Genomic DNA, 22,697 nt, shown 5'->3' on the forward strand with positions numbered 1-22,697 from the left:
TATTATTATTTTGTCTTGCTTCACTGTTTTCCTCTGTTTCTGCATTTTCTCACTTCTCTGATTAAATTTTCCCTTTGGAACTTGGGGAAGGCCTAGGAGACTAAAGCTTTTCTATAATATAAACAAGAGGCAAGGGGACATGAGGGTGGGGTCTGTTCCCAGGAAGGCCCCACAGTGTCTCGCTTGGTTTCCATAGCTCAATAGGCTGTTTAACAACAACAACAAAACACCTGTGGAATTCCTATTTTCTCCAGGAAACTCTAATTTTGTGTTAAGTGGATTTTGTTTTCTCCATCCCAATAAAGACATGGAAAAGAAAATGTGTCATCCAGAAAAGGCTGTCATATGTACAGGACTCCATGGCTTTGTACTTTCCCTTGTGAGGAGCCTAGAACAGAATCCCTGCCCCATCCCAAACCCCCAGCCTTTCCATTACCATTGGAGGTAAAGCGAAACAAAATCACAAAATCAAAGAACATAAAACAGGGGGCAGCAAAACTCAAAACTGGCAAGCAAATGAATACACTTGGGCCTTATCTTTTGTTTTTGTAAGCTTAGGTGGCTCTATTGGATATTGTGGTAAAGAATGAAAATCTGTTATGCAATCTTTCAGTCACATTTGGTAATTTGTGTGAGGAATTATATTACAGAAAAGAAAAGCTTCCCTAAGTAAAGACACTAAAATCTAGAATAATAAGATGTCAGCTCACGGGAAGCAAAACTTTGCCAGTGCAACCCAAAGTTGGACACAGAATTTGGTTAGAATTTCAAAACCTGCTTCAATTTCACGGTAAGTTTGAAAGATAAAGCAGGGTTTGGTTCTTAGCTTTAGGTAAAGTTCATACCAAAAATAGTGGGTTTATCACGCTTTGGGGGTTGTGCTAATTTATGTTTAGATGGGGCTGAGACAACAGGGAAGGAGGCTTTCTACAGAAGGTCCTTTGTGGCAAACCACTATGGGAGGAAATTCCTTCTAAAGTTGCACTGTGCATTTCCATTCTATAATTCTACTGTGCTGTGGATGCCAGGTTTTTTTTTTTTTTTTAAGTAGTAGCGTCCTAGGCTTTAAGCAAATTTTTCGCACTTGGGCTCCGTAGTTTAAAAGTGGTAGAGGAGAGAGCTCAAAACCGTCTGATACCCAAACTCTCGCTCTTTCTAATACTCAATGTAAAGTAGAGAAGATTTCTGGGAGGCCTACCGTCCACCCTGGCCCACGTCCTCCCCAGCCCGCGTCCTCCTCTTGTGTCTCCTATTTCACTTGCATTAACTTGCTTCTGGTTCCCAGCTGAAGTGCATAAACTGCACCTGCTCCGAAGGCCAGCGGGGGCCTTGCCTCACCCGCCGCTCAGCCTCGGTTGCTTGTGCACGGACACGAGTTCCCACCAGGGGGCACTGCAGCCTCAGAGCTATTGTGCCCGCCAATCCTGGACACAGCCGGTCCCGCGGAGGGCGTGGGACTGGGAGCGCGGAAAGCCGGGGTCCGACCCTCGCTGCGCCTGCCTTCCTAGAGCAAGCCTCCAGGTCTCCCCGGGAAACCCATACAGCGAGCCGGGCCAGGGCCTGCGACGGCTAGGCGGACCCGCTCCTGCGTCGCGCAGGTTCCTGTGCGGACCTCTCCGCACCTCGCCATTTGACCACCTCCGCTCCACCCTCCATCCCCGGCCGAGACCCCGCCCAGAAGGGGCGCCCCCTTCCCGGCCACTGGGTCCCCGCTTCGCTCCAGGGCCTTTTGCAGACGCCCGGGCCCGGCCCAGCTGCACCTGGGCTACTCCCGCCCGGGGCGCCATCCCTTGCGCCGCCAAGAGAACTTTCCCGGGAGCCGCTGCGGCCTGGCGCGCCCAGGGCAAACCCCACCAGCCCGCCGGCCGCGTTCCCAGCCGGGGCGCCCGCTCCTCCGCCCGCAAGTCCCCCGACTGCCCGCTTCTCTCAATCTCCCGGGGAAACAGCACTCCGCCGCCCGGGCAGGGGGTTCTCGGAGGGAAGGCTTCAACTTGGCCACACGTAGCCCCGTGATGAACTCGGGGATCCCCAGACGGGAGCTGCGCCCCGCGACGAGCTGACCTCCACTCGCCGGTCGCGGTAAGGAGCCCGAAGCTCTTTCCGACCCTTTTCGGGCTTCTCGGTGCCCGCGGGTTGGGAAGGTGTAGGTGGAGGTAGCCGACTGAGTGACGACCCTCGACACTGCCCCTGCAGTGGGGCCGGGACGTCGTGGGTACCCCTGACACAAAGGAACAGCCGAGTGCTCCCCAGTCGGCGGACCGGACCGGGGGCTGCGGGGTGGGGTCGGAGCTGGAAGTGCGCGTCCGCTGGGGACCCCGGAGGCGGAGAGGAGGCTGGTGCGTGGCTGCAGCGCTCCAGGCGGGCGTGGGTGGAGGCGGCTGCAGAGCTTCTAGGGGCTTCCAAGTACGGGGACGGCCTAGAGCTCTCGTCCCTCCCTTTTCTTGCCTCTTGTATCCTTTGACAGGAGATTTTTGTCGTCCGCAGGGCTGCGGTTGGGGCCGCGGCACCCTCGCCTTCGGAGGAGCCGGAGCCGCAGGATGCGCGGGGACGCGCCGCCGCCCTCTGCGCCCAGTTCCTCCGGCGCTTCCCTGGCCGCTCGCGGGCGCTGACTCTCTCCCGGGCTTCCCCGCCCTCCTTACCTTACGGCCGCGCCGGGCGGCTGGTCCGCGCCGCGCTGCTGGTCCACGCCGCGCTGGACCGCGCCGGGAACTGGTCCTCTCGACCTCGCCGCGGTGCGGACAATAACTTAATGCCTCGCGCTTGAGGGGAGGGGGCGGCTCAGCGCCTGGGTCGCAGCTTTCTCCTCTGGCTGAGGCCGGCCACAGCCGACATGGGCTGTTTCTGCGCTGTTCCGGAAGAATTTTACTGCGAAGTTTTGCTTCTGAATGAATCCAAGTTAACCCTCACCACCCAGCAGCAGGGCATCAAGGTAGGCGCGGGCCGGGGGCATGTTCGGGGTCGGGGGTGCGTAGCCGGGCAGGCTCGGGGGTTCCGCGGCATTGTCCCAGGGCTGTCACCCGGGCGGGGCGGACGGCGGTGGCGTCTCTGCACGGTGGGAACGAACGGCAGCTGCCCCCCGCGCTCAGGTGGAGGGTGGACGTGTCAGGGTGAGTTAACTTTGAGTCCTTCATAAAGGAAAGTAAGTTTGACGCCTTGTAGGAGGGTCCATGCACCAAGCTCTCAGCTGCAATCCACCGTCCTGCAGCTGAGACCCAAACTTCCCTACGTCGTTTTCCTCCAAAAGCGTTTAAGGCCCCCGCAGCTCCCAAAGAGGCGCAGAATTGATTGTACGGGCAGCATACAGTGTTGAAGGCACGATCTCCCTCGGCTTTGTTGAAGACCTTTTTTCTTGATAGGATTATTGGGGAAGTAAAATAATTCACTCGTTGAAACACATTTATTGGGTGGTTGTGATTGTGTCGCCTGTGTTTGTGGTTGGGTAATGCTACGTTTGGCCGGAAAATAATTTCCTTTTCCAAAAGCCACTTGGTTTATCCCAACATTTAAGTAAACATCTCTCCAAACGAGGTAATAACTTTGCGTCTCTTCGTAGGTCATTATAATGCAATTACTGGTGTTAACCTAGAGAACCCAAACAAAAAGGCTGTGGGAGCTTGCAGACATTCACTTCCTTAATTTTGGCGAGCTCTTATGTTTACGGTTGACAACCTGACTGACGCGCCTGCGCGCTAGTTTTTCTCTCGCAACAACGTAGCTACCTAGAGATGATCGGAATCCCGAGTGTTTTGTTTCCCTTTCTCCTTCAGTTTTAAATCATTTAGGCATTTTAGATACCTCAGCAGCTGAGTCTGATGAAGGGAAACCGTCCCCCTCCCCCCGCCAAGGAGGCTGTCTGAGAAATCAAGTTCAGGCTGCCAATTGTCTTGTCCTAGTCTTGTCATCTCAGAAGTTAATCCTAATGGCGTAGGCTCTGGGCATTTCCTTGTGTGAATCAGATTTTACATAGCTTTATGCACACTAGAGTAAATGTTCTTGGCCAAAAGCTTCAGCTTTGTTATTACCGTTCTTGGTGTACAGAATTTTAATTTCACAGCTGTCATTTTTTTTTTTTGGTCAGAGAAAGAGGGCAAAAATGATCAATTAAAGCCACAAGATACAGTTAACCCTTTAGGAAATTGTTTTGAATATTGTTTCTTCTGTAATTTTAATAAGCAAAAGTCAGTCAGATTCTCATTTAGTGTTTCCTTTCAAGGACAATAAAAGACTCTGGGGGGGAGAGTGTTCATTGTATATTTTTAGCTTTTTATGTTCCAACTCCCAATCCCCCCCACCCCTATGAAATCAGGAAAAGAACTTACTTTACAAGATGACGTAACATTCTTTGGAGTACTGTGAGCACAAAATAGACAAAAGTAAAAAAAAATCATACATTTTTGATAATACATAGATTCTCTTTGGCTTCGAAACAATTAGAGAAAGATAACTGATGATCTGTTACTAAAAAAACATAGAAATCTTTCTGAAGTCTAAAGTCATCTGGTGTGTGAGCTTCCTATTTAATCATGAAAGCCCTACTCCTGTCAGTTGTGGAACATGTACATTATTCTGTCACTAGAGCAGCCAAGACTCGGAATCAAATGGAATAATTTTGTCAAAGAAACATGAATTAAAAATCCTGATCCATAATTACTTTTTATATCCTGATGGTGCTTATCTTGTTTTACAAATAGGTCAAAAATTGGTGATGGATTCAAATGCAATAGCAACTTTATAATGCTGTTATTTTGGATATGTGCCATTTAACTGAACAATAATTTAAGCATGCTTTTGTTGGAAGTAATCATTTTGCAACAGGCTTGCCTTCTTTCAGTGTCACAAAAGCATGCCACAATTATTTTGATGGCCATATGTGTAACACAGATGTCTGCTGAAGTTAACCACATTATCTGTAACTACCATGCTACCATAAAATGCATGTGTTAAGCACCTATCTGCTTGTGGTATGTACTAAATTAAACACATATATATATATTTACAAATGGTATAACGTATGAACAGCATCTTGCACGTAGATGGTATTCAAACATTGAATGAATACATGTATATTATTGTTCTGTACATACTTGGCACTTTCTTTAACTCCTGCTTTATTATTATTATTTTTTTCTTTAACTCCTACTTTAGTTTGTAACTGAAATAGTAAGCAATTACTCCAAACTTAATAGCCAATAACTACTATTACAGTGTTTTTCCCCCAGGATAGTACTCTTGATAATTTTGATTATCACTAATTAAAGTCGAAGTTAAGCATGTGACATTTTCCCCTGAAATTAAAATAGAAAAATCTTTTTTCAAAAATATTATCTAATATTTATTTTGAGATGACCCCTTTTCACATTCTTTCTCAAATGAAGTATCTAATTCTGTGGTAAAATTATTCACATATTTCATCCCTTAATGGAAGGAATTTTACTGATTCCTAAATGGTTACTTAAGAATTTGCTGGCATTACTGTTATAATAATGCATTGTAGGTTAAAGAAGATTAATTGTAGTAAATTTAAGTAGAAAACATATGAGAGAAGCTTGGTAAAACATTTTTTTCTGTGTGCTATTTTGAAAAACACTCTCTGGATTTCTTTAAGCACCAAATTGCTCATTGAAAAGTTAGTTATGAAGTGATTTTTCTGCAACTCAGATCAAAGTTTTTAATCAACTTAAAAAAAAAAAATCAATGTGTGTCCTATGGAAAGCATTTCAGCCTGAAGACAATAGTTACACATCTTATGTGTTAAGATGAGTAGCATTTAAATGGAAAATAATTTTCTGTTTTAAAAATAATTAGAAAAATAAAACCCAGTGTCTGTATTCATACTAATGTGATGTAGCAGTTTGCCTTCTTAACTTGTTTTAGAGCTAACCTCACCTTGTCAAGCAGAAAGTCTTTTGCGTGCAGTTCGTAGTTTGAGCCCTCTGCAAGATTTAAAAACCCAAGTTTATATAAACTGAATGTTATTGGTTGTGTGTCGAGCCACACAATAGCTTTTAGCTGTTTGTTCTCTGCTGCTATCTCTGTTGTTTATTTTAGTAAGAATTTCTGCTGTGGTTGGTCTCTTGGTTTTTTGAGCAGTGTTTGTTCAGGGAAACTTTTGTTATGTCCTGGGGGAGGTAGAGATCCTTCTTTTTGTTCTCTTAGAAAGCAAAACTTGAATGTGGCTCAGACTACTTTTATAAGTTGTCATTTGATTAGCAAAAGATTTTTAGGGAAAAAATCACAAGGTTTGATGATTTAGTCCTCATAATTGCTGCTGCAAATGTGAACTAGATTAGTATTTTCATTTCAGCAAGATTTTAGTCCTCTGAGTAGTAATGTAATAAACACTGAGGTGCTTATTTTTGCCTCAAGGTATTTGACTAAATTAATGAAACCAATATGACAGCAAGATGGAAATTCCATTAACTTTTTAAAAAAACTGCTTTATTGAGATATAGCATACAATTCACAAAGTTAAATTCATCCGTTAACTTTTTTTTTTTTTTTTTTTTGCGGTACGCGGGCTTCTCACTGTTGTGGCCTCTCCCATTGCGGAGCACAGGCTCTGGACACGCAGGCTCAGCGGCCATGGCTCACGGGCCTAGCCGCTCCGCAGCATGTGGGATCTTCCCGGACCAGGGCACGAACCCGTGTCCCCTGCATCGGCAGGCGGACTCTCAACCACTGCGCCACCAGGGAAGCCCCATCCGTTAACTTTTAAATGAAGTTACTTCCTAATCATCCTGAGGTTCCTGAGGGAATATTATGAGTCAATTTTGATGTTTTGATCAGAAACTTCCTAATAAACTAGAAAAACAGAAGTTGGGGACTTAAATTATATGCGTCTCCCTTACCAAGGATTGTAATTTTCACTCCATTTGGACTGGTAAAGAAAACATCTGAGAAAATTTGGAAAAAGTGAAAAACAATAGTTTTTCACAAATCACATTAAGTGTATATCTATACCTTTTAATATCAACTACATAAAGTACACAGTCAGGGACCTTATAAACATAGGTTGAAGCAAGTAATCATACACCAACATTTCTGTTAATGTAAGATTGGCTGTAGTTAGTAAATTAGGCTGTGGTTAGTAAATTAGTAAATTAGATGTAACTGGGATAGAAGTACCCCTCTTCCACACTGCATCTAGGTTTCTAAAATTCAGATATGGTATCCATGTTGTGACTGATCACAACTGTATAAATCAGCTAGATTTATCTAGCTAATCAGTAGATCAGCTACTGTATAAATGCCCCTTCATATTTTTTTTGTTTTTAAAAAATGATTGAAAGTATTTAGCTTTATTGAGGTATAATTGAAAATGAAACTGCAATATATTTAAAGTGTGCAACGTGATGATATAATATATATATATAGTGAAAGGATTCCCGCCATCCCACCATTGAGTTATTAACATTCCATCACCTCACATATTTACTTTTTGTTGTTGTTAACAGTTCAGTTCTATTCTCTTAGCAAATTTCAATTATACAATACAGCCTTATCACCTATAAATACCATGTTATACATTACATCCTCAGACGTAAGTGCCCCCTCAATTTTACAAGAAGTTTTTCTTGAAAAAAATTATTAAAACTGTCATTTATCATTTATGGTTTAAAAGTGATTTAAAAGCAATATAATGGGGAAAGAATTGTTTGTTACCTCTAGCAGGTAATGGCTAACTATCCTTTTATAGGGACTTACACTTTTCTTGGTTGATGGTGAATCATACTTTTTGCAGCCCCATTAGTGTAATTGTCCTTGAATTCTGTAATGTTAAGCTTAAACAAACTTTGAACTAAACTTAAAACTAATGCAGAGCTTTTGTTTCTTTTGAGCATGGGTGGTGCCTTAGTCTGTTCAGGCTGCTATAAGAAAATACCACAGGCTTGGTGGCTCATAAACAAGAGAAATTTATTTCTCATAGTACTAGAGGCTGGAAGTCTGAGATCGGGGTGCCAGCATGGTCAGGTGAGGGCCCTCTTCCAGGTTGAAAACTTGTTGTATCCTCATGTGGCAAAAGGGCCTAGGGAGCTCTTTTGGCCTTTTTTTAAAAATAAGGGCGCTAATCTCAAAGGCCCCACCTCCTAAAACACATTACCTTGGGAGTTAAGTTTCCGACATATGAATTTCAGGAGGGCACAAACGTTCAGACTGTAGCAGATGGCGATAGAGTTAAATCTAAGTTGCAGGGTCAGAAGTCCAGGCTCGACTGTCCATTAGCTGTATGGACAATGGTTGGTTATTTTTATTACAGAACAAGATGGGAAACTCATCTTTTCTTCAGTGGTTTGTGTCAGGTTGTATCTTAGTCCGGCCAGACAATTCTTTGTTGTGGGATGCTGTCTGCTCCATGGCAGGATAATTAGCAGTATTTGTAGCCTCTGCCCATGAGATGCCAGTAGCACCTCTTGCCTAGTTCTAACAACCAAAAATATGCCTAGATGTTGCCAAATGTCCCCTGATGGGCAAAATCACCCTCATTTGAGAACCACTGCTGTGGAGGGTAGCAGTTTCCTTTATTCTCCTTTATTTGGTACACATTGGATGCAAACTGACTTTTGGATGCCTTCTTTTTTCTCTTTTGGAGGAGTGAGTCATGTGCCTTATAGGTCAGTGAAAACAATATGAAATCTGTATCTTTAACTTGCTTAATATTCTTAGACTAGGAGCAATATACTGAAGTGATGAAAAGCATGGGCTGTAGCATCAGACCACCTGGATTTACATTTTGGCTCCACTGATTACTTATTAGCTGTGGGGCCTCCAGAAAGACACTTTTCTTCTCTGAATCTCAATTTCCCCATCTGTAAAATGTGAAAAAAGTCATACCCACTTCATAAGTTCAAGGTGCTTTGCATGTGGTAAGCCCTCAGAAAATGTTGGTCTAGATTCTTTCTCCTCCGTTCCTTATCCTCTCCTTCTTTTAGTGCTTCATTCCTGTCTGCATATAAAGTCCACCCTTCACTGTCTGATTTGCCACCCTCCCTGCTCTAGACCTTCAGCAGTTCTGTGTGCCTACCTAAACGACTTGCTCTATATGGGCACGCACAACTGCTCAGTCTCCCAAACATACCAGAGTTGCTTGTGCCTTATGCTTGGGATTCCCACTGAGTGGCACTGTTTTGTGTTTCCCTAAGCACACGCTCATCTGAGCTCATCCTTTAAGACTTGAACCGAGCGTCGCATCTGCTAGAAAGACTTAGACCCGGCGTGCCCTGGCAAAGTTAAGTGCTTGTCAGTGTCTTGCACGCTTCTTGTTATAGCCCTTACCACACTGCAGGCATTATTTCTGGACACATCTGTCTCCCCCAGAAGCCTGAAAGCCCTCGCCCGTGATCCCCAGCAGCTAGAGCTGTGCACCACATGTAATAGATGCTTATTCACTGTAATTTGAATAGAAGAATGAATGGAGTGTTACCGTTGGAATAGGCCATATTGAAAATCTTCTGGATAATGAGGTTCCTTTGCCATTTTATTTTTACTCGAAAAGACCTAGAATAGAGAGAATCTCACTGTGAAAAATCTGTTGCCAAGATACTCTAATTTTTATATTGATAATGGGTAGAAAATGAGATGGTGCAGTGGACTGGGTGCATGTAGCGCATTGAAGAGCTGACTAGCGGCCATTTTAGAAAACACGAGTTACCAACATCTTTGTAGTGTAGAAGTAACTACTGAATCCTTCCCTCTCTCTCTCTTTTTAAAAAGTAGAACTTTCCCCTTATAGCTCGAGAGTCTTTTGGAAGAAGGGCATATTTCACGAATGGATAATAGATCCTCACACTTTTTGCTTTTCTTCCTTGTCTCCTGTTCTGTAAACCTTTGGAGAACAGCATCAGTTGGTTTCACAGTGTGGGTTTACACAATCGGGGACCATTGGTATAATTTTTAATCTTGCTGTACCACCCATTTTACTCCTGAACCTCATCTGACACTGCTCTAGGGCATAATGGAAAACACAGGGTCGAGAAGTTAAATACTGGGTTTTTATGACAAATGTTAAGTTTTTCATTCCGACGCACAATGGATTTTTCTGCAGGCCTGTTATAAACAGGACACATCAGACATCAGATTTGTCATAACCCTGCAGCTTCTCTGGGGTTGACTGCTTTGACCGAGCTTTTGTCTCTGATATTTTAGCCACGCGTACAGCTTATACATAATGCTCCTGGTTAGCCTGCTTTGGGGGGTAAGAGTAACTGACGTTTGCTCCTGCATAGCAAGATTTGTTTCTAAGTCTCACGTGTTAAGTTTAACCAGGCCTCTGTTATCACTTGTTTGGGTCTCGACTAGGTGTGTTAAGGTCAGGAACCAGCCAGTTTAGTTTGTGACTCAAAAAGCCTGTTACCACACTTGGGAGAGTCTGTAGCATTCTCAGAAATGTGGATTGCATTCCTGTGCCCTCTGAACCATGATTTCCTGTTTTGTTTTTTTTTCTTTTTTTTTTTTTTTAAAGTGAAACAGCCACTTTTCCTTAGTGCCGCCTGTTGTTAATCCATTTCTCTGTAACTAAACACTCTTGGTGAATCCCCAAAGGCTGAGATGGCTCTCTGCAGAGGCTCTCCCAGTAATCGCTGAAGTAGTGAGAGGGCCTGGCAGTGGCTTCCAAAGCGGCAAGAAGTTTGTTTTCAAGGATACTGACATGCCAAGTGGAAGTTAAAACAAGGGAGATTGTGGCAGGCAGGGAAACCCGAGAGGTGCTGAGTGCTAGCCCCCATGGTCAGTGACCAAAAGGTCAGATGGCAGAGGAGGAATCAGCCGACTGAGACCAAGGAGGGATCCAAATATGGCAGCGGACTGTCGAGAAATGCCGTGTTGTGAGCACGTGAGGAAGCGCAGTTAGTGATGCTCAGCGCTACCAACTCTGTGGGCACAGCGTCCTGGAAGTTGGGTAGAAAGTACCTTGCGTAGAATACAGCTTTCTGTAGGAACAGTGACTTGAATGGGGGTCAAGTTCCTGAGCTAGCCCACCGAGACCGTTTGAGTTTTTAAACCACTCACGTCCCACTTTGCCCTTCATTCAGAGCCGTGTTTGAGAAGCGGTCTTGGAGCCTCTGCTGCCTTAATTATCACTTGTCAAAATTGGTTTTTAGCCACCATCCTCACTGCTCCCACTTCGCACCAACCAGCCTCCTAACTGGGGTGCTGTGTGGTCATCTTCAATCTCTCCCCATCCCCTATCCTGCCCTGTGTTTAAATCCTGGTTTACCATGAAATTGTTGGTCTTGTGATGGACCACAGGACTCTTCTTTGAACTAGCCTCCCTTTCCTCATTTGTAAGCCAATGAGTGTGATAACTGCCTCATGGGATGACTGTGCAAATTTGAGAAAAGAATTTTAGGCACATAGGATAAAAGGTGCTCAATAAATGATAGCTATCATTATGTGTGATCTATTATTTGCTAATAATTTTTTTTCTGAATTCCAGTTTGGGATATCTAATCCCCCACCCCTGCCCAAAGTGACACTGGCTCTCTGAGAGGCATGGGTGGTTGTTAGAAGTGGGGGAACAGTGGTGGTTCGATATCCATAGGTACCAGTGACTTTTCAGGTCTCTGTATTTTTATTCACATTGCCTCAGCTACCACTGGGATGCTGAAACTTCGCATCTGTACCCCTAGTCCAGACTTCCTCACTCTTACCTGACTTGTATTTCTGATTGCCTACTGGAGGTCACACTCGATGTCTAAGCCCTTCTGTTCGCTCCAGACTCTCTCTTCTTGTGCTGCCTAGTTTGGCGAATGAGGCCACTCTCCGTCTTCATCAGTTAAGATGCTTTGATTCTCGGTTGCAGAGATTCCATTGCAGATTCTCTTAACGTGAGGAAGCTTATTTGTTCACATCAGGTTCCCAGCTTCTCTCCATCTCTTCTGGGCTCTGTCTTCTTGGGAGACAGGGTCATATGCAGATGGGTAATGGTTCTAGAGACAATATTTGCACATGGCAATACGTGAGTTGGGAATAGAGACAGGCTCTTCTTCAGAAAGGAGAGAAGACTCCTTCTCCCCAAGTTCCCCATCAGACTTTCCCTTGTGTCTTTTAGCAGAACAAGTCTTGTGGCCATTCTTGAGCTATAATGGCAATGGGATCACCTTTAGGGCAACAGATTCTCCCTGGGACTGGGTGGGGGTGGAATCCATTTTCCCAAGGCAGCTGACAACTGGGGGAGGGGTTCAGTCAGGAGGAAAGGTAGGAGTTGTGGGTGCTATTGGCCCTCTGCCCCTCTGGTCAGGATTCTGGCACCTGGGCTCTCTGTAAATTTCCACAGCCTTCCAGGTGTTGTAATTCCACCTCTTAAATATATTCCAGATTCATCTCTTCTCCCCTCCTCTGATTGCTCCTGCCCTGATCTGGACCACTCTCAGTTCTCAGCTGGACACCTGTAGTAGCCACCAGCATGATCCCCTGTGACTGCCTCTAGCGTGGCCTTTCTCACCCTGGCTTGGATACTTCCACGGGTTCTCAACCTCCGTGGCTTAGTTTATATTCCTGAGCATCATGGCCCTTCATGATCGGACCCCACCTCTTTCTGACCTTCCTCCCACTGCTACCATATGCCTCTCACGGATTCTAGCCAGAGGGAGCTGCATTCTAGTCTGAATTCTCCACACTCCCTCTCACCCTGGTCTTTTTCTGTCCGGAAAGCCCCACCCCACCTCATCTTGTTTGAGTGAAGTCCCAGCTCTCATCAAGCAGGGTTCTGCTCAAATGCCACCTTCTCTGAAGACTTCTCCTTGGTGAAGCACTGGAGAGGCCCTCTCCTGACCTGAATCAGGCCTGCATTTCATTGCAGGAGTTTCCGTACTTTCCTGCCCACCTTGCCCTGGGAGCAGTATAGTAAGATGAAGAGAGAATGGGTCTAGGTCATAGATAAATCTGGCTTCAGGTCTCCTTTCCATGTGTTAGTGCTGTAAATGTGGTCAGGTCACATACCCTTAGAGTCAGATTCCTCATCTGTAAAATTAGGGTCAAGCTCTCCAGCTTATTATCCTGAGATACTGCACGTGAAACCCTGAGCCCTGTGCCTAATGAGAGGGAGCTGTTGTTACTGGAGATGGAAAGCCTTGAGGGAGGGGACTATATCTTTTTTATGGGATCCCCAAGTCAAGCTGAGTTCCTAAGGAATCAATGAACGATTGTTGACTGGGTGAATTAATCTGAATAAGAAAAGTACTTCCAGATCGACATAAGCAATGAACCTGAGAAAGAAAAGACATCTTTCACCTCTTTACTTTCTAGGTTCCCTGGTACAAGGAGTGTACCTCCTTGACTCCTTAATTTCTCCTTGACTCCTTAATTTCTCATTTAATTTTTAAAAACAGGTTTATTGAGATATAAATCACAGACCATACGAGTCACCCATTTAAGGTGTGCAATTCAGTGGCTTTTCATATATTTACAGAGTTGTGCAACCACCATCACAATGAATTTTAGAACATTTCATTACTCCACAAAGAAACCTTATACTTATTAGCAGTCACTCCTCATTTCCTTCCAACCCTCTTACCTGCTCGGCAACCACTAATCTTTCTGCCTCTACAGATTTGCATATTCTGGACATTTCATATAAGTGGATTTGTATAATATATGGTCTTTTGTGACTGGCTTCACTTTGCATAATGTTTTCAAGGTTCATTCATAATGTATGTATCAGTATTTCAGCCATTTTTTTGCTGAATAATAGTCCATAGCATGGATATACTATATTTGTCCATTCATCAGTTGATGGACTTTGGCTATTATAAATAATTTTGCTATGAAGATTCATGTGTAAGTCTTTATGTGGACATGTGTTTTAATTTCTCTTGCATATGTACCTAGGAGTGGAATTGCTGGGTCATAGGTTTAACAGTTTGAGGAACTTGCAAACTGTTTTCCACAGTGGCTGCACCATTTTACATCCCCACTAGCAATGTCTAAGGGCTTCAATTTCCCCACATTCTCACCAACACTTGTTTTACTCTTTTTGATTATAACTACCCTTTTGGATGTGAAGTGGTATCTCATTGTCATTTTGATTTGCACTTTCCTGAAAAATAGTGACGTTGAGCATCTTTTCATGTCCTTATTGGCCATTTGTATATCTTCTTTGGAGAAGTATCTATTCTTTGCCAGTTAAAAAAAATTGGGTTATTTTTCTTTTTATCATTGAGTATAAGTGTTTAAAGTATATATATATATACATATATATATATATTCTGTATACAAGTTTTTTGTCAGATACTTGATTTGAAAATATTTTCTCCTATGGGTTTTTTTTTTACTTTCTTGACAGTGTCCTTTCATGTACAAAAGTTTTAAATTTTGATGGAGTCCAATTTATCCTTTTGTTTCCTGCGCTTTTGGAGTCATATCTGAGCAGCCATTGCCTACGCCAAAGTTATGGAGATTTACTTGTATATTTTTAAAGAGTTTTATGGCTTTAGCTCTTACATTTAGGTCTATGATCCATTCTTCATTCTATTGAGTGTGGATATCCAGTGGCCCCAGCTCATTGTTGAAAAAACGATTTTTTCCCATTGAATTGTCTTGGCACTGTTATCAAAAAATCAATTGACAATAAATATGAAGGTTAATTTCTGGACTCCCATTTCTGTTCCATTGATTGACATGCCTATCTATGCATCTTGTTTAGTTTTACTAATTCCTTGGCAGGGTAGGTGTGTGTAATTCAGCAGAGAAAACACTCCCAGTTAAAACAAATTTGACATTTAATATTTTGAGCAAAATTTCCTGTAAACTTCCTGGTGGCAGTTAAGTATTGTATATTTTATTCACTTTTAAATCCCTGAGCACCTAGAAGAGTGGCGGGCCCATGGTGGTGCTCAGTAAATATTTGTCATATTTGAAGAAAGACTAATAGAAGGATTGTTTTAGTCATGCTGCTATTGCTTTTGTAACTTGAAACCTTGGTTGTTGAGTATTTAGATTTCCAAAATCTTTTCTGTATAAGCTTTTGAGTGTTGCTGTTTATGTTGTGTAAAGGATTTGCCTTTGGTCCTTCCAGGCTCTTCTGTAAATCACTTGATGGAGGGCTGGAAAAGAGTATTAGCATATGTTTTATGAATAACTTTCTTCGTTAGTTTTGGTAGGTGAAGATGTAGCATGTTCAAAAAGTTAATGTCATTTAAATAGGTATGCGGATTTCATCTATTACTTGGCAACACACTGAGAATTTGCTAGAGATTTGTCCTGAGAGTGCAATGTGTTCTCCTCCTGGGAAAATAATGTAGGTGGCTAGAAGACCACTTCTGAATGCACACACCCTCCCCAATCCCCATGACTTCCTTTCAACCTTGAACTTCCAGGATTCCTAGTGTGATTGCAGGTTGAAGCCTAGGGAGCAACTGTGGCTTCATGGAATTGAATTCCCTATGACTGGGGCAAATGGTCGCAAATCTTAGTGGTATTGAAAGTGGCATAATAGAAGCTCTACATCTTTTGTCTGGATTGTGCATTTTAAAATTGGTAGTATTCAAACACTTGACAAATCCCAGTAGATATGCAGGCTACAGGCAGTTTCCTCTGTGAAGAAAATTTCAAATGTCTAGAATCTAGATAATGCCACAGCTGTGTGTGTCAAAATCTTTCACATAAATTGGTTTCTACTTGTCATTGCTTTTTTTTTTTTTGCCAGCCACTCATTCTTTGCCCAGTAGTTCAACTGTCTGGTTCTCTGCACCAAATCTGACTGTGGTCACACGTCCTTAGTTAATTCAGCCCTGTGATGCTGCTCCAAAATGCAGCAGACACCCGGGGAGAATGTGGAAGAGATGACATGAGTTACAACAGCCTGGCTTTCACTTACCATAGAAAGCTAGACTCGGCATGGGCATTTAGAATCATCTAATCCAGTCCTCTCATTCCACAGCTGTGGGAACAGGGACCCAGGGAGGGGCAGTGATTTGACAGAGCCCAGCACATGGTCCTAGAACCCTGTCTCTTGGTTTCCTGTCTGGTAATTTCTCAGTGCTCACCCACCCTCAGTTTCTTTGAAGCCTGCAAGGGAGGAAGGGCTGAGAGCTGATTATAGGGGAAGAGGTCAGAATTTATTGAAAATCATCTAGATTTATTGCCAATCCCATCTCTTCCATGCTCCCAACCCTTCCCCGTTTCCTCCCCGCCCCCCCCTTAAATTAAGTCCTTCTAGGCCTACATCTGGCTTGATTACCTTCTGCAGCCTTGGCATTTGGATTTGTGGAACTCTTTCTGTGTAGGTTTTATGAGGGAGAGACTCTTTTGTCCTAAAGAATCTTTTTTTTTCCCCCCTCCCAATTTGGAAAAGAGTTTGCTTATGTGGAATTTCTTTTCAGAATGATACCAACTGCATTGCATTTTAATTTTTTGGCTTTTTTGAAAATGCTTATTTATTTAAAAGGCCTAGAATAATTTATGGTTATGGCCATGGTTTTAGAGCTCATATCACTCAGAGTTTTTCCTTGGTCTTTATTAGTAAAGTCTTTATCCTGAATTCTTATAGCTCCATTCTGGTATCTCTCCAGGAAAGAAAATTAAAAACTGATTAGTGACCCTTCTTATTGCCTGAGGGAGGGTGCAAGAGAGGAAAGTAGAAAGGTAAAATTGCTCTTTTGCTGAAAGGTTTAAGATGGGCCAGTCATCAGGAGGCTAATAGATCTTTCCCCCGATGATGATTATTTCATGCATCTGCTGCTGTTTACAAGGGCACTTGGAGGATGTGCAAATTTTCCAGAATTCCTCAGAGAGCCAGCTTCTTTTTCTTTCAGATGCTGTTTTTACATAACGTTCTGGGGTAGTTACATGAAGATAAACAGGTTTTGAGTGTGAGGGTGTATGGGGGTCTGGACCAGTGCTGTGTGTCTGTAATTGTAGGTATTGCTTTGTGAACTCACTTTTAGGAGATTTTATTCAGAGCTTGTGTACCCAGTAGCACCCAGAATTTCTGGTAGGGATGATGAAATAGAGGGAACACTCTTGCCTTTTTTTTTTTCCTTCAAACATAAGTATATTTAATTCTTTCAAATGCATACAAGACAGTAATTACACAGCAACAAATCTTTTGTTCAACAGTGATTTGATTCATAAGTATTTGAGTGAAATTTACATAATTTCACATCCAGACTCTTGCATTTTTAAATACTGTAAGTAAAAAAGCTCCCCAAATAACCAATTCTTATATTTCCTACTTATCCATCTCTATATCCACACTTTAAAAAGTTACAAACTGAACATTATACAGAACATATAAGTCATGTTTAAAAACTTGAGGTTTTAAAATCATTGTACCCCAGTATGACTGAAAGAAGTCTCAATGCTAACAAATGCAGTCCTAGGTGGTAAAATAAATTGGAGGAGGGGAAGAAAGAAGAGACAGACACAAGTTTGCTGTCTTAATATTTTACTAATCCTGTCAGTTAAAAATGGTGATGTCATGAGAAATGACAGTTTAGGTTTAATATGAGGAATGGAGTTTGCCTCATAATTAAAAGAAGTTTAAAAAGTTAAAAGAAATTTAACTTTTAGGTGGAAAGACAAATATTTACTTATAAAACAACAGAATTCAATACAGTTCATAATCAAGTACTGGGTTATATGGTGGAGATTCTAAGAGGTATAGACATTCTTATAAGAAATGATGTTTCTTATATGCCAAGGTGGGGTTAATCAGGAAAGGAATTTTAGAAAAAGTGAATATAGGTTTGCAGTGCCTTATCTGAAACCCTTGGGGTAGATGTGTTTGAAGATTCAAAATTTTTCAGAGTCCAGCAAGGTAATATGGTATATAAACCATCCATTATGCAATATCCCTGGCCAGGTTTGGGGTGATATCTCATAAAACAAGCACATTAATATTTGCACAGCTCATGATTTGGATATTCACAATAAGTGGGGTAAATAGAGACTATAAGTTGTCTTCTGCCAGTTTATAATAGATTTTGTCTCTGTATTAGTTATCTGTTGCTGTGTGCCATGTTACATCCAAAACTTAGCAGCCTAAAAGAACAAACATTTATCCCAAACAGATTCTGTGGGTCCGGAATCCAGGAGCAGCTTCACTGAATGATTCTGGTTCAGGGTGTCTCTGAGGCTGCACCCAAACTGTGCCTGAGGCATTGGTAATCTGGGGATGGTGGGTCTGCTTCCAAGCCCGCTCACGGGCATGTTGGCAGGCCATGGTTCCTCACCACATGAGCCTCTTCATAGGCTCCTGGGTGTCTTCACAACGTGGCAGCTGGCTTCCCTACATAGCAAGGGATTTTAGAGAGAGAGAAAGCCCAAAATGGAAGCCACAGTCGCATATAATATCCTGTTACTTCTGCGGTATTTTGTTGGTCACACCAGCTAACCTTGGAGTGAGAGGGCACTGTATAAGGGTGTGAATACCGGGGGGCGGGCATCACTGAGAGCCGTCTTGAAGATGGACTGCCATAGTCATCAAGTGAGTTTTGGCGTCAAACGTAAAGCTTTCAGTTTTCCTATCTTTTTGGGTTCTGGATTGAGGATTTATATAGACTCTGGCCTCCTCAGAGTGATGACTTGAGAGGATGAACCGTGGCTCTGAAGGTGGTCAAGGACTGCAGGGTAGCGTGAACACAGAGAAGTGAGTTTGGTGGAGAAAGATGGGCGTCTGGGGAGTATGCAGACTCATAGTGTGCTCTGTGCCAGGCACTGTACCTGACGTGGGGGGTAAAAAGGTGAATTAGATGCATTTTTAACCATCTGGAGCTAGACTTATGCTTTGAGAAGTCTAGAGTTTTGTTTTGAAAATACTTGTATTGAGGATCTACAGTGAGAAAGAAAGCCTGCATGGTGAGAGAAGCAGAGAATATAGACTCAGAAAATCTGGATTCCTTTGCCAGTTCCTTCATTTCCTACCTTGCAAAAGTCAAAGTTTTGGAGCCTTAGTCTTTCCATTTGTAAAATTAAACTGATGCTTATGTTATTCCGTCAATATCAAAGTGTTGTGAGACCCCAAGGAAGATAACGGCTGAAAAAACTCTTGCAAAAGTTGAAAGTGCTTTGGAGTGTTAATAATTATTATCCTGTGGCTCTGTCGTTTACTAACTAGTGACCTTTTGCCTCAGTCTCATCATCAGTGAAATGAGGATAATACTACTATCTACTTCATAGATTGCTATGAGGTTTGAATGAAATAATACATGTAAGGGCTGAGAATAGTGGCTGGCACATGATAACATGAGAAATAACAAATATTAGCAGTTATTATTATGTCATCATATAGTGCTAAGCCTTATGAGGAATTAAAAGAAAAGTGAAATGATGACTTAGAATGTCCTTAGAAAGTTTTAAACAATGAGAAAAAAAAAAACAGTTTTCCTTAAAAGGCTTTTTATTATTTGTATTTGCATGTGCCAACTAGAAAACGGATTTATTTGGTTGGACAGAGATTACTTTGAAAACAGCTACCAGCTTCCTCCCTCCTTCTTTTTTTCTCTCTCTTTCTTTTTTGATGTTGACCTTCACGTACAGCTTTTCAAATTTTTAAAGGTCATAACTGAAAATAAATCCCTTTGCACTTCCGGTAGCATAGTAGTCAGCTTGCCTGTCCAAGCAGAAAGAGCTAAGTTCAATTTAGATAATCCTCATCACTTGATAAAGATGTGTTTCAAAAATGAAGCTTAGATTTGGAAGCCTGGCAGGATTTACTCATTAAAATTCCTTGTTGGAATAAATTATGAGTCAAAAATGAAGACTTGCAATTCTTTTGTGGAGTTCTGTGATGAAGACATTTAGTTTATTATGATTTAACCTTTGTAAGAATCTGAATAGCCATTTTTTGAGGATCATGAGAACTTCAACAAATCATTATTTTCTAAAATCTTTGTCTGGCAAACCCTGAAGAACTTTTCCCTTAGAATGCCTTTATGCCATTACATGCACCCAGGGATAGCAGGCTGTGACAATGTCATGGAAACATCAGTATTGACACAGCCATTATGGTGACTACCAAAGAACAGCTATAAAGGAAACCAGACCCCAGGCTGACAGCAGATCAATCCCCTTAAGTCACAAATTTCCTTTGTGAGCGGTGGTGAAAAAACTTGAGCTTCTTGTGTGTTTTCAGGTTAAAAATTCTTGAGACTTCCTTCTGTTTGAAAATGCTGAACTCGTGCGTGTGTGTGTGTGTGTGTGTGTGTGTGTGTGTGTGTGTGTGTGTGCACGTGCCAGAGGGAGAAAGATAAGTGACCTTGTGTTTAACTACCATTTTAATATTTGGGTAGTTGTGTTTAAGAGTAAATGTATGTAGAGAACAGACTTGTAGTTGCCAAGGGGGAGGAGGTGTGGGAGTTTGGGATTAGCAGATGCAGACTATTGCATATAGAATGGATAAACAACAAGGTCCTATGTATAGTACAGGGAACTATATTCAATATCCTTTAATAAACCATTAATAAAAGACTGTGCAGAAGAATATATATGTGCATGTATAACTGAATCACTTTGCTGTACAGCAGAGACTAATACAACATTGTAAGTCAACTATACTTCAGTAAAATAAATTTTTAAAAAAGAGTAAATGAATGACTAACTTCTCTCTAGGAAACCATTTTTCTTGCTTTTAAATGTTGTTTTCAAAAGATGAGCAGTATTTATGTTCTGAAACAACATTTTCTTCAAGTGTGAGCATCGGGGCTACTGAAAACAGGTGTGCATATTCAACAAGATGTACCTTGCTTTACTTAAAAAAACTGTTATTTTGAAAAGTTTCATTGTGAATTGACTCTTGTTTTAAAATGCTTCCCATCTGGTATAATTGAAAAGTTGGAAATGACACAGAGATTTTTTTTCCCAAGGGAAGGGTGGTGATTTTGTGTCAACTCGCTTACAGATCACTGGGTCCTCCTTGTGCTTTTCCATTTGCTTCAGTTAGTGCTGAGTTGAGCAAAGCCAAGTTCCTGACAGAGACTGTTGTGGTTTCCAGCACAGGCCTACCTCTGTGTTGGCTTTACCAGTGTATGTTTACACTTTTGTCCTCAAATGGTTAGATAATTTTGTGCTTTCTGCCTGAGATTGGGATAGCAAAGTGACAACAAAATGTACCACTTCTCCCTACATTTAATAGATTCTGCTGCTCGTGAGTGGAACCCATGGCTTATTAGATATGTCAAGTTGCTAGTTTTCTAAGCACGCTCAGCTAAAAATGATGAACAAAATGGCTTAAACTGGAATATTTTAGGTCTCTCTGCACGTATAATATTTGTCAAAGAGTTTGGCCCTAGTTTATTGGCCAATCTCTTCACGGAAGATTCATTGCCACCACTTGGGTCAATTTGGCTGCCATTTCTTGTGTTAGGTTGTGTTAGAGCCCTCTTGAAGGAAAATAAAGGAGTAAGAGCCAGTAGGAACCCAAATATTTATTTATTTATTTTAAAAAATTTATTTATTTTATTTTTATTTTTGGCTGTGTTGGGTCTTCGTTGCTGCACGCGGGCTTTCTCTAGTTGTGGCGAGCAGGGGCTACTCTTCATTGCGGTGTGCGGGCTTCTCACTGCAGTGGCTTCTCTTGTTGCAGAGCACGGGCTCTAGGTGCGCGGGCTTCAGTAGTTGTGGCACGAGGGGTCAGTAGTTGTGGCTCACGGGCTTAGCTGCTCTGAGGCGTGTGGGATCTTCCTGGACCAGGGACTGAACCCATGTACCCTACATTGGCAGGCGGATTCTTAACCACTGTGCCACCAGGGAAGTCCCAGAACCCAAATATTTAGAAACATCTGTAATTTTTATACCGATTACTAATAGATTTTCCACTTCCCCATAAATTAAAACTTTTGGGCTGAGAATAAAGCACATACAATCCACGTGTATATTTGTTATTACATGAATCTGGTATTTCTGGTTGTGTCAGTGCATGCAGGGATAATGTTTAAAAAAAGATCTTCAAAATTAATGAGACAACCTTGACTGAGAAAAAGTTTCCTTACACAGGAACTTTTAGTTCTTAACTGAGTGAAGTGTGAGGAAAGGATTCTGCAGACCCTGGGTAGCGAATACGTTAATTGTATGTTTGACACAAGCATTTGACCATTAGAATAAATAGCTGAGCTTCCTTCTAGCTCTGAAAGTCTGATGGGTTGTGTCTAAGGTGGCTGTGATGACAGGTGCAAGTTTTCATATCTGGAGATCGTGTCTGTGGTTTATCTAGTCTGGAGCCACAATCAGCTTTTCATTACTCAGGTTTCACAGATTACTGTGGCTTGTTCAGCTCCCCACATAGAGTGGACAGGGCCCAGGAAAATCAATTAGATTTCCTGTTTTCAGCAACCTGAATGATTGATTTGGTCATAGGGAAAGGAGAGTGAAGCTGCCTGTTCTTTCTCAGACTCATGAGCATTTTGGATTTTTGGTTACTCCGTTTTTTTTGGGGGGTGGGGGTGGGGGCATTATTATTTTCGTCTTTAAGGCTACTTCATAGAGTAAGCGCATAGGCCATTAAAGGCTGCCCATAAGAAAATGTGAGCCAGTCAATTCAGTGGATGTTTTAACAGTACTTACCATGCACATGGATATTTTATACCACATGAAATGTCTAATACCCAGTGATGTTCAGTAAATGTGACCTTTTCCTTCTTTTTGACACTAGTCAGCCTGTTATGGGTGATACAACATGAACATAAGTGAAATTTTAAGAGAACAGTTAAATCTATACTAGGGCTGGAAGTATGATATTGATGTGTGGGACATGAAGGGTCTCATGG

At 42.3% G+C, this 22,697-nt stretch overlaps 1 protein-coding gene across 5 annotated transcripts in view; it reads left to right on the forward strand.

Moving 5' to 3' along the window:
• Window positions 1-1,446: 1,446 nt before the first annotated feature.
• EPB41L4A (erythrocyte membrane protein band 4.1 like 4A) overlaps window positions 1,447-22,697 on the forward strand; it is a 260,546-nt gene continuing 239,295 nt past the window's right edge. For 2 of the 5 annotated variants that reach the window (XM_022591117.3, XM_089909176.1), the window contains exons 1-2: window positions 1,450-2,079; window positions 2,485-2,929. In XM_022591117.3, coding sequence (XP_022446825.2) covers window positions 2,831-2,929 — 99 coding nt within the window. In that variant the 5' untranslated portion in view covers window positions 1,450-2,079; window positions 2,485-2,830. Of the gene's footprint in view, window positions 2,080-2,484; window positions 2,930-22,697 lie in introns of all 5 variants that reach the window. The other 3 variants (XM_089909174.1, XM_089909175.1, XM_089909173.1) reach the window with 3 other exon arrangements.

Source organism: Delphinapterus leucas, chromosome 3, assembly GCF_059928025.1.
Source record: "Delphinapterus leucas isolate spDelLeu-1000000601 "Yukka" chromosome 3, BTC_Dleu_Yukka2, whole genome shotgun sequence".
Lineage (NCBI taxonomy): Eukaryota > Metazoa > Chordata > Mammalia > Artiodactyla > Monodontidae > Delphinapterus > Delphinapterus leucas.